The 12,500-nt window shown below is 46.5% G+C and overlaps 2 protein-coding genes across 2 annotated transcripts in view; both read left to right on the plus strand.

The window, feature by feature from the left end:
- The window catches only part of cfap52 (cilia and flagella associated protein 52), a gene marked incomplete at its 5' end in the record, with an annotated part of 13,386 nt that extends 9,391 nt beyond the window's left edge, over window positions 1–3,995 (plus strand). The window contains 2 exons of the mRNA XM_083693468.1: window positions 3,176–3,287; window positions 3,629–3,995. Of these exons, the coding sequence (XP_083549594.1) occupies window positions 3,176–3,287; window positions 3,629–3,804 (288 nt within the window). The 3' untranslated portion in view covers window positions 3,805–3,995. The remainder of the gene's footprint in view (window positions 1–3,175; window positions 3,288–3,628) is intronic.
- A 2,480-nt stretch (window positions 3,996–6,475) lies between these two features.
- usp43a (ubiquitin specific peptidase 43a) overlaps window positions 6,476–12,500 on the plus strand; it is a gene marked incomplete at its 3' end in the record, with an annotated part of 80,640 nt that continues 74,615 nt past the window's right edge. Inside the window, exon 1 of the mRNA XM_083693641.1 lies at window positions 6,476–7,472. Within this exon, the coding sequence (XP_083549767.1) occupies window positions 6,837–7,472 (636 nt within the window). The 5' untranslated portion in view covers window positions 6,476–6,836. The remainder of the gene's footprint in view (window positions 7,473–12,500) is intronic.

Below are 12,500 nucleotides of genomic sequence, written 5' to 3' on the forward strand. Positions count from 1 at the left end.
AAAACAGTTGGGAGGGAGGGAGGGAGGGAGGGAGGGAGGGAGTGTGTGTTGTGTTTTGTGTCTGCGACTATCTTGGATGCCTTTTCAGCTTTGCCATGTTGTAGACAAGTTCATAAGTCATGTCATGTACAAGTAGCGGTGATGATTGGCCAACTGATTGATATATTTGATTGACACTGGTTGATGTGTTTGGTTGGTGACCAAATATGTCCTGAATGAATGTTCTTTACGAACTGAGAGTGAATACACACAAAGGACTTTGAGGCTTTCCTTTTCAATGGCTGAAACACATTGTACTGAAACAGAAATACCCCTCTCCTTTGTGACTCAAAACGAGACTGTTTCGTGTTTCATCAAATAATGGTTTACAAACTGTGTTTATAGAAACTTAATTGGCTCAGTAAGCCATTGCATTGCACTGTGGCCAGAAATCATTTGTACGACCCCACAGAAACGTCCTGTGGCTCATCGGGTGCATTATTGCTTTTTGAGCATCATTTTACATTCTTGAAACTATAAATAAGCTGAGCCTTTTGTTTCTCCTCAATCCCATCACTGCAAACTGTATTTGATATGTCTGTGTACGATTACATTTCCCCTTTACAATCCATTATGTCTGCGGTCAAAAGCTAAGAATTGAGTTCCTGTCTCCAAAGGCTTTTTCATAACTGCCATTCTGAGCTCTTCCATGTCGAAACATATTTGTTATTTTCTGATAAAGTTCTTGTATTATATTGTATTTATTTATCATTTGAACTGTTTTTTTTTAAAAAATTTATATACTTGAAATATAATTTTCTAATTTCTGTGTAAGCAGAGGGCATTGTTTACTGTAATATTCAATATACAGTCACCGAACCCTTTATTAGGAACACTATACTAATACTGGGTAGGGCCTCCCTTTATTAGGAACACTATACTAATACTGGGTAGGGCCTCCCTTTATTAGGAACACTATACTAATACTGGGTAGGGCCTCCCTTTGCTCTCAAAACAGCCTCAATTATTTGTGGCATTGATTCCACAAGATGTTGGAAACATTCCTTTGAGTTTCTGGTCCATGATGACATGATTGCAACACGCAATTCCTCCAGATTTTTCAGGTGCCCTTTCAAGCTGTGAATCTCCCATTCTACCACATCCCAAAGGTGTTCTATTGGATTCAGATCCGGTGACTGGGAAGGCCACTGAAGAACACTGAACTCATTGTCATGGTCATGAAACCAGTTTGAGACGACTTTTGCTTTGTGACATGGTGCATTATCATGCTGGAAGTAGCCATTAGAAGATGGGTAAATTGTGGCCATGAAGGGATGCACATGGACAGCAACAATACTCAAATAGGCTGTGGCATTCAAGCGATGATTGATTGGTATTAACGGGCCCAAAGTGTGCCAAGAAAACATTCCCCACACCATTACACCACCTCCACCGTGAGAAGGTGTACAGGTGTTCCTAATGAAGTGCTCAGTGAGTGTATATACACATACATACTTTTCAGTAATTACTGTATATGTGCACTTTCATATTCACTTTGCGCCCCCCAAATATTCCTTTCAAATAAAACCTGTTTGGCCTGTTTTAATACTTTGAAAACACAGACGGTCCTTATTCTGTGGCAGGGAGGATGGTACTGCAAATGACTCCTCGCAAGATGTCTCAGAAGTTGCATTTTAATGATGAAATCCCTCCTCTGTCCTTTCTTATGTCTGCCTGGTTTGTAATTGTAATAAGCTTTGTAACAAAAATAACAAGAAAGGACCTGTGTGTGTGTGTGTGTGTGTGTGTGTGTGTGTGTGTGTGTGTGTATGGGTGCGTGTGCACGGCATGTGTCTGTGTGAGTGTGTGTGTGTGTGTGTGTGTGAGGTAGATGTGGTGGTATTACCGGGCTCTATAAATAAACATAAAATACCATTTTCCTTTGAGAATCCAACCAAGTCTTTGACAGTTCCACAGCCCTGGGGACCATTAACTCTCATTTAGAATTACAAACATGTTGTTTTAAAAAAAAAAAAAATAATAATTAACAGTGGCATTCGTACGACATCTCGATAGACCCTCTCGACTGACCCCATTTACATATAGTGGAGTAATGAGGACAGATAGGCCAGCGAGGAGGTGGTGTTAAAAACAACACACTGACAGAGTGGTATTCAGACACCGCTTTAACAACCACGTGATGCGTGGACATTTGACACTGTGCCAAAATGTAACATTGCAGTGGTGTAACAGGCAAAATCTGGAAAAAAAAACATCAAAGACACTGATGATGTCGGTACGCCTGATAGTCTGTCGGCTTTCACTCAGACAGCGTTTGGTGCCGTAGCACCAAAACCAGTAGCATGCACACAGGATAGGCAGGATAGGCCAGGTAGGTGCCATAGCACCAAAACCAGTAGCATGCACACAGGATAGGCCAGGTAGGGGCGATAGCCGATTCTGTGAATGTGATTCTGAACTCTCTCAGTCACACTCCGTTAAGCTAAATGTGTCTGTCTGACTGACTGACTGACTGACTGACTGACTGACTGACTGACTGGCTGACTGTCTGACTGACTGACTGACTGACTGTCTGACTGACTGTCTGACTGACTCACTGACTGACTGGCTGACTGACTGACTGACTGACTCACTGTCTGTCTGACTGACTGACTGACTGTCTGACTGACTGACTGACTGACTGACTGACTCACTGACTGACTGACTGGCTGGCTGACTGACTGACTGACTGACTGACTGACTCACTGTCTGACTGACTGACTGACTGACTGACTGACTCACTGACTGACTGACTGGCTGACTGACTGACTGACTGACTGACTGACTGACTCACTGACTGACTGACTGGCTGGCTGACTGACTGACTGACTGGCTGACTGACTGACTGACTGACTGACTGACTGACTCACTGACTGACTGACTGACTGACTGACTGACTGACTCACTGACTGACTGACTGGCTGGCTGACTGACTGACTGGCTGGCTGACTGACTGACTGACTGACTGACTGACTCACTGACTGACTGACTGGCTGGCTGACTGACTGACTGACTGACTGACTGGCTGGCTGACTGACTGACTGACTGACTGACTGACTGACTCACTGACTGACTGACTGGCTGACTGACTGACTGACTGACTGACTGGCTGACTGACTTTATTCCTTCTGCACAGATCGGCTACTGGGAGGTGTACGATGGGTCGGCCATCAGAGAGCTGGAGGGCTCCCTGTCAGGGGCCATCAACGGCATGCACATCTCACAGGACGGCGGCCATTTTGTTACTGGTACAGTATGCTTCTTACAACTGGCTTCAGTATTAGGTTTGCCAGTTGATTTGTGGTGCATGAGTGACAGTTGATTGGATTGAGTTAAAAACTGTTGTTATTAACTAGCTATTAACAGTATGCAATCAACAACAGTGATACAGAAACTGTGACTGTCTTGTGGAATGGAATGAGTATGGGTATATATATATATATATATATATATATATATGTGTGTGTATATGTATGTATGTATATACTGTATATAGTATATATTCAGTCCTTACACTTTCTCTTGCTTTGCTCTTTCTGCCACAGAAGTGAATCAGTGATCTCTGTGTTGGTCTGCCTCCCTGCTGTAGGTGGAGATGAGAAGCTGGTGAAGGTGTGGGATTACTCGGATGGCGAGGTGAGCCACGTGGGCGTCGGCCACAGCGGCAGCATCACCAGCGTCAGGATCTGCTCCAACAACAGGAGCATGGTCAGCACCAGCGCTGACGGCGCCGTGCTCCGCTGGAGGTTCCCCCACCCGTCCTAGAGGGGGCCTCAGAGGGCAGGGGGGGGGGGGGCGTCAAACCACTCTTCGACCAATGACCATCAATGACCCCCCCCCCCGACACACACACACACACACACACACACACACACACACACACACACACACACACACCAAATGCAATTCATGAACAGTCACTAACACTCTCTTGCCATCACAGAGGTAGTTTTTTTTTTCACTCCTGCAAAGAAATAAATCTAATTTTGATCATGAGAAATGGACTGGAATGGTGTGGGAATATTACTTGATAGAGTTGCTTGTGGCATGGTTAATATATGTCTAGGTGTGGTGGTGCTGCACCAATATGTTGTAGGATCTTGATGGAATCGTGATACTGAATGCAAGGAATTAACATTACATTCATGTTTTCAACATCAGAAACGCAGAGCTTTGATACTCTACAAGATGAAGATGCTGATCTTCAGTGCCTCGAATCGCATTCCCTTAGATCTTTGTGGGGGAAACAGAATTGATAGTCATCTGTTTTTTGTTTTTTTTCGATTAAAATTGAAAATGTGAAGTTTGAAGTTCCAAACAACAACATCCTCCCTTATAATAATAATAATAATAATAATAATAATAATAATAATAATAATAATAATGGTTGGACTGACTGCTAACTAACCACCTTACTGCTCTGAGCGTCAATGGCAAAAAACAACTTCTCCAACAATTATATCATGGCTATAAAGCAAGATTCTGTCCAGTTTGTCTATGACTTATGATGATGATGATGATGATGATGATGATGATGAAACACTTGCAGTGTTGAACATTAGCTTTTGTGTTTCTGCACGGGACCAAAACAGCGTTTCGTAAATTAAATATTTATTTCAAGGGATCTCATTCCCAGACCACTGCTGATTAAACATAGTCATGACAACCACTAAGAAGCACCTGTAAATGCATATGTCACTCAGGTATAACTGTCTACCAGGGGAGGCTAGTGGAGGTAGAAATCCGAGGACGGCATTATGCATGGAATGAGGAGGGGTATCAAACACGTTCCCAATACCGTTCCGTGCATTACAATGAGCCCGTCCTCCAATTTCTATTATTATTGTTATTATTAATGTCTACCCCGTGTCTCATGGTATAAAGAAGGAGAGCAACCAGGCCCAGATTCCTGGGCACTTCAGCACACGGCTGCTGTCAGCTAATCTATCATCGGAGGATCCCAAGGGACCCCCTGTGAGGAAGCGAAGTTTTGAGAAGAGAGCTAGCCACATGGAATGCCTCCCTCTTTCTCTCCCTCCCTCCCTCCCTCCCTCTCTCTCTTGCTCGCTCTCTCCCAGTTCCCAAACTCATTCCCCTCTCATTTGCTCAGAAGCCAACTCAATAATTAATAGTTTACCCCCGTTGCTGGCCTCAAAGTTTGAAAGAGCAAACCTGAAACTAAGGACAGAGTCAGCAAAATACCCTCGGCTTGGTAAAATAGTTCATCCCTCATGCCCCCCCATTGCCCTGGATATGCTCAAGGCTATGGTATCTCTCTCTCTCTCTCTCTCTCTCTCTCTCTCTCTCTCTCTCTGTATTTCCTTTAGAAGATAAGAGACAGATACAGTAGCCCTATGAAATAGAGTGTGTGTGTGTGTATATCATTGCAACAATCTGGAACTAGGAACTCAAAACGCCAAAGGCAATTTCCCTGTTGCACCTGGAATGATCCATGAGAAATGAATAAAAGATAATATGTGAAATTATGAAAATACTGGAGGTGAGAATGTACATCTGGTTCAGTAAATCAGCACATCTGGTTTATAGTAAAATCCAATCTCTGGTATTGGTGAGCTGTGAAATTAAAATGAAACTGATGAAGAATTCCAGCAGCGCAGCACAAAATGCAGAGGACTGCTGGTTTCCAGATTATTCCGTGCGTCTGTGGGTCTCCATCCATCACTCAGTGTATGCTTCTCCCTCCAGACTGCAGGCAGGATTGTGCCAGACTACATTATTTTCAGGATGTCGTGTGTTTGATAATGGTCAGGTGAGTCCACCGTCTAATAAATGATTCTGAGGTGAGAAACATTCCATCATACTGCAGGTGCAGGTGTTGTTACCATCATCACTCATCAAAACATTATCTCTCTAAAACAGTAGGGGGCTCCTACACACATGAAATATGGAATTCTTCCATGCGTTGGGACCAGTTGTACGGGAAAGCTGGGACCACAAAGTCTAATGCACCGTAAACTAGTACTCTAACTAGAATGTTTAATTAAAAGATGATTAACACATCACATTACCCTACCTGGGATAGGTAAGGCTTCAAAAATAACCGGCCGAAAGGGTTGCCTACAATCACTTGTTAATAGCCCAAAAGAGGGATTTAGGATAAACCGTATAGATTACTCTCGGTCACGGGTCTAATAATAGCGGAAGATTACCCCTACACTCTTTACTAAACAGTATCGGGTGGGAATGAAGTGTGTAAACACTGAGACCTGTCTGTCCTCTTCCGCCACCTGTCACTAAACTAAACCAGGCTAATAAGATTCATAGTGGGAGGGCATAGCGCGGAGCATATCCGCCAAACAGAAACTCAGTCCGGCGCTCGGGAGTGGCGAGGGAGGGAGGGAGAGAGAGAGGGAGGGAGAGAGCGAGAAAGACCGCCAGCTACAACGATCCTGTACGAGCCCTGTCCGTGTCCGTGGCTGTGAGTGGGGACAGGAGGAGGAAGTAATTGTATGAGCCTTTCACGACGACCGGAGAGCATGGAGTTTGAAGCAACTCATCTCTTCAGTTACAGGTGCCCGCGTCGTCACGGTTTTACGAGCGAAACATAGTTAGAAGTGAGCAACCGAGAGCTGGCGGGAATGACCGGAATGTCTGAGGGACATTGTTAGTCATGTGCCTTGGCACCGCGTCGGTGCCACCTCGGTGGTGAGGTTTCGAGAGGAAGAAGGGGGGGGGGTTACGGGGCAGACAGGTAGGCTCGAGTCTGTTATCGTTTCAGCCGTTTGCAGTTGCGTTCGTTCCGTTTTCAAAACACTTCGTTTAGACGGGAAACAACCATGGATAACCACAAGGAGAACAAGGTGAGGAAACAACCAATGAAAACCAAATCGAAGAAGCGCAAAGACAAGAAATACAAAGCCGCGAAGCTTTTCAGAAGGAAGTCGTTGAAGTCCGTCGGGAATTTCATGAGCAGGATTTTGAAAACTTTGGGAACTTTGGCACACTTCGGCGACTTCGAGGTACCTGACGCCGAGGACGATGATGGCGGGTTCGGAGACAGCGGCGCGTGCACGTTGAGTGCCAACTCAGGGAACTTCAAAGATGAACTTCTGGCCTCGAGGGAGAATGCGGTGAAGAAGAGCTGTACTTTATCTTCTCACGGATCTATAAAAGACCGGCTGTCTTGGTGCTATGGCGACAAAACTCCGGGGGTTCTTGGGTTGAAGAATCATGGAAACACCTGTTTCATGAACGCGGTGGTTCAGTGCCTCAGTAATACGGATCTACTGGCCGAGTATCTTGGTTTGGAACAATACAAATCGGATTTGTGTCAGAGGAGGGTACCGGTAAACGGTGTTGTGAAAAGCGAGGACGCACAGCACGCCAGGGGCGAGGTGACCGAACAGTTGGCATCGTTGGTGCGGGCACTGTGGACCCTCGAATACACGCCTGTACTGTCAGTTGAATTCAAGGTGAGTCATCGGAGAGCCTAAATTCAAGGGAAGAGGTTATAGTTTCCTAATTTCGTGCAGTAATTGCAGCGCTCGCCTGTTCAGCAGTCATTTACAGCTTCATCATGTGAGCAATGGTTCCCGGCTCGGAGACATCGCCATGCCCTCCCGACTGTGTGACCAGCTGTAGCGCAGCAAGCAGTTATATTGGGATTGGGATTTGCGAACGATATTAGGAATAAATAGATCATATTCTTTAACTTTTGCATAATATGTTTTCCCAGTGAACATTTGGTCGTTGATTAATAAATAATTACGTGTGGGGATATAAACGGTCAAACTCTCGGGTCCTATTTCCGTGAATGCACACAGGTAATGTTTCATGGGAGGTGCCACGGGGCAACGATCGGAACAGGTGGACCATGTCGTAATCATTTGCCGAGTGTCAAAGCTCACAACAAGTTTTTCCAGCAACTGTGTGTGTGATATATATATATATATATTATTCCTCTCCACCTGCTCCATCACTCTGTATGCTGTATTTCACACCCTTCTGCACTGAGTTTACCGAATGCTAATGAGATCAGTCCAACCAACACAGCAGGTAGGGCAGACGAGCAGTAGTCCCAGCAGACAGCCTGGTCTCTCCGTCTGTCTGCCTGTCTGTCTGTCTGCCTGTCTCTCCATCTGTCTGCCTGTCTGTCTGTCTGCCTGCCTGTCTCTCCATCTGTCTGCCTGCCTGTCTCTCCATCTGTCTGCCTGTCTGCCTGCCTGTCTCTCCATCTGTCTGTCTGTCTGTGTTTGTCTGTCTGCCTGCCTGCCTGCATGGCTCTCCATCTGTCTGCCTGCCTGTCTCTCCATCTGTCTGCCTGCCTGTCTGTCTGCCTGCCTATCTCTCCATCTGTCTGTCTGCCTGCCTGCCTGCCTGCCTGTCTCTCCATCTGTCTGTCTGCCTGTCTGTCAGTCTGCCTGCATGCATGCCTTCCTGCCTGCGTCCCTTCCTGTCTGTGTCTGTCTGTCCTCACAGTGATGCCTGTGGTCATTTGGGGCTCTTGGGTCATAGAGCCCAAAGCCTGCCCTCTGGGCCTTGGTGAATGACAGTACACCCACTCCCATTAACATTGGGAACACTGTTTATAAAAAGTTTTTCAGAGAATTCTGATTAGAAATTGCACTCAAGCCCTATGGCATTCTATTAATAATTTGTGTCAAATCAAAATTATTGATAGAATCCCAGTACGTATGATATGAAAATACAACCTTTAAACTTTGAATACAGTACACTTTCTGCTGCTCAGCTCAGGGTGAGAGGGAGGATTTTAGTTGTTTACTGTGCCAAAAAGCCCTGTTAGATAGTGCATTTACCCTGAGAGGGGTGGAGGAGAGACCTCCCACTGAGATATAACCCTAACGAGAGAGAGAGAGAGAGAGAGAGAGAGAGAGAAATAAGAGAGAGAGAGAGAGAGAGACAGAGAGAGAGAGAGGCCTGTTCCCAACTCACAGAGAAAAAGGTTTGATGCAAGTAGATACATCCCCCCCCCACACACACACATCCATAGAGATGGCCCTGGTTCCTGGTTTGTGATGGGAAGCATTCCTCCACGGAAGAGTCTTCTCTGAAACTAATTGTTATCGTCAGTGTCAACTGTGCTTTTAAAGAGGAGAGGCACTGGCCTCTTAATCAAAACAGCACAGCTTCAGTGAGGATAAAAGCTGGCTCTTGGAGTCTGTTTACCCTCACAGTTTGAGTGGGGTGTGTGTGTGTGTTTGGGGGGGGGGGGGGGGGGGAGAAAGCAGCATGACCGCACACTGAACCACACTTTTGACCCCTGACCTCCCCTTGACCCCACCTCACGAAGTGGCTGTCTCTAAGAAATGTGTTTGTGTGTTTTTTCTTTCTCATATGACATGGTAATGCACATGCTATAACACATGGTAATACCCATGCTATAACAGGGTAAACGCCACTGAAATAACACTGGATAAAGTTGAATTGAGGTGAAATAAAACCACCAACTGTCACATATTCTAGAGTGAATTCAAAGTCCTGCCCGTTTGTTACATAACCTGACAGGGTGGCATGTGGTCTGGGGCCGGAGAGAGTCCAGCCAGGAGAACGACAGGTGGGTTGGGTTGCTTTTGGAGTGCAGGGAGTGTTTGACAGCCCAGCAGAGACTGATGCTGTGTTGTATCCTTGAACAGCTTTTCACACTCAAAGTCGTGGAGTCATACACACACACACACACACACACACACTCACACTCTCTCTCATACTCACAGTGGAAGGAATATCTACCCTCTTACACTCACAGAGGAAGGGAACACACACATGCATGCACACACCGACACACACACACCAACACACACACACACACACACACACACAGTCAAGGGTCTATACACACTTTCACACATAGTAGAGGACACACACACACACACACACAGTCAAGGGTCTATACACACTTTCACATGGAGTAGAGGACACACACACACACACACACAGTCAAGGGTATATACACACTTTCACATGGAGTAGAGGACACACACACACACAGTGGTGGGGATATGCATCACGTCCCCACCCACTGCTGAAGACGTGTCTCTCATCCTAGTCCCTCCCACCACCACTGCTCTCTCTGATTTCAAAGGCTGTTTTAATGACACAGGAGGATCTCAGTACAGTAAACAGGGCCAAGCCCAAAGCAGTTATTAGTCAAGACAAGTTTGTCACACACAAGTAATTCCATTTAACCTGTAATCGTTGAAATTGTGGTCATCGTACGTAGATTTTTCAGGTGCACTTTCAAGCTGTGAATCTCCTGTTCTACCACATCCCAAAGGTGTGTATTATCGGATTCAGATCCGGTGACTGGGAAGGCCACTGAAGAACACTGAACTCATTGTCATGTTCGTGAAACCAGTTTGAGACGACTTTTGCATCATCATGCTGGAAGTAGCCATTAGGAGATGGGTAAATTGTGGCCGTGAAGGGATGCACATGGTCAGCAACAATGCTCAAATAGGCTGTGGTATTCAAGCGATGATTGATTGGTATTAACGGGCCCAAAGTGTGCCAAGAAAACATTCCCCACACCATTACATGTATGTTTGAAGATTTAGAAATATATGTTTGAAGATTTAGAAATATATGTTTTTCTGTTGGCTTAGAATATCCGGTCCTACAACAACAATCTAACAGCAGTCTAAATAGGGAAAACTCAGGCAATACCGTCAAAATGTTCCCTCCTGTAAGTTATCATTTCTACTGTACTAAAAGTGCTAAAAGCACCAAGTCACTTTCATTTCCTTCACTCTGAACGGAAGACAGGCATTCCAATGACAGATCCCCCCTCCCCATACGTCCAAAAGCTTAAATAATTTGCCGTTTGGAAACAGCATGCTTCCTCATGACTCACTGAACCACTCTTCCCCCACCTGAGCTGCCTGACAACAAGCAATAAAAAAAGAAAAAAAAGAAAAGAAAGAAATATGTCCGCGATACGTCTGTGTAAGCACCGCAGTTTAAGCGCCTTTCCCCATAAATGTATTCACCACATGATTTATGTTCGAGGCATGACATGGGTGGAGAATGGAATAAATCAATCTCTCTGCGTCTGGCTGTGAGACTTCCCAATCATGGTTATGGCGTTGGAAACAACTCCCTCACTTTATCTTCGTGAGCGAGGGACGGAAAAACGCAAACTGACGGCTTAACTTAGACCGCCGTTCGCGCACGATGGCGTATTTACTGCTTCCCCGGGTGTCATTTAGTGTGTGTGTGAGACTGTAAGTCATAGGAGCTTAGACCCCTCTGTCTGTTACACAACTGGAGAGCGTTTCCCAGGCTGTAAACCACTCAGGCGCCATTACGACCATCATCCCTCTATTTCAGCCCCTCTCTTCTCCCGGGTAGTAAATCCTACATTAGGGACGTCGTCTCATCTCAGGGACACGGTTTTAGTCTGTCGTCTGGGCCTGGCTGCGCTGCGGTGGGGAATTCACGTTATCGAGACTTGAGATTCTCTTTCTAGAGAGAAAGCAACAAAGCGGCCCGCATCCCAAGTACCACTGGAAGTCTGCCGTCCAAGATAGGCTTCTGCTGGATTTGTCATTCCTTCGGAGGTGGATGGAGCGAGATGGAGGAAGAGGAGGGGGGGGGGGATGAGTGGTTTGGGTCGTAATTTCTGACAGGGACGTCCAGCGTGAGGACACAGGGAGACAGGGAAGGGCATTGGGGGTGGGGGCTGTGCCGTGGCGGGGGCCGTGGCGTGCCATGGAGCTGCGGTTAGCGAGGTTTCTGTTTCTACCCCATCAGCGGCGTCCTCCAGGGGAGGCTGGCGGGGTCGTCTGGACCTCAGCTGGGATTGATGAGTGGAGGGAATGGAGAGAAAGAGGGAGGGAGAGAGGAAGGGAGAAGGAATGGGGGGGGGAGAGAGAGAGAAAGAGGGAGGGGAATGAGAGAATGGAGAGAGAGTGGGGGAGAGAGAAAATGAAAGGAGGAGAGAGAGAGCAAAGGAGGGAGAGAGAGAGTGAGTGAGAGAGGAGGGGAGAGGGAATGGGGAGAGAGAGGAATGAGCGAATGAGAGAGAGAGAGAGTGTGAAAGGTGCCAAGATAGAGGGAGGATGGGAGAGAGGAGAAGAGAGGGGGGGGGGGGGGGGGGTTATTAAGAGATGACCCGTCTGTGTGGGTCTGGTCAGGGGATGAAGCACGAAGACGCAGAGAAATGAAAGAGGGCAGGGGGGCAGGGGGGCACCGGGCAGCGGTGATGGATATATCATCCAGGCTCATTCCAGCAACACCTGTGGGGGAGGTGTGTGTGTATGTGTGTCTGAGTGTCTGTGTGTGTGTGTGTGCGTCTGAGTGTGAGTGTGTGCCTGCGAGCAGGCGTGCATGCGTGTGTGTGTGTGTGTGTGTGTGTGTGCTAACACCCCTGTAGTTCGAAAGGTTATTCAATGTCATCATTTGTCAAGGCTCTCACTCTGTCACTGTGGGATCCAACGAGGTCCGTTTGACATGCCTGGGGTGGTGTTAATGTGTTTTGGAGAGAG

Source organism: Argentina silus, assembly GCF_951799395.1.
Source record: "Argentina silus genome assembly, chromosome: 22".
Classification (NCBI taxonomy): Eukaryota; Metazoa; Chordata; class Actinopteri; order Argentiniformes; family Argentinidae; genus Argentina; species Argentina silus.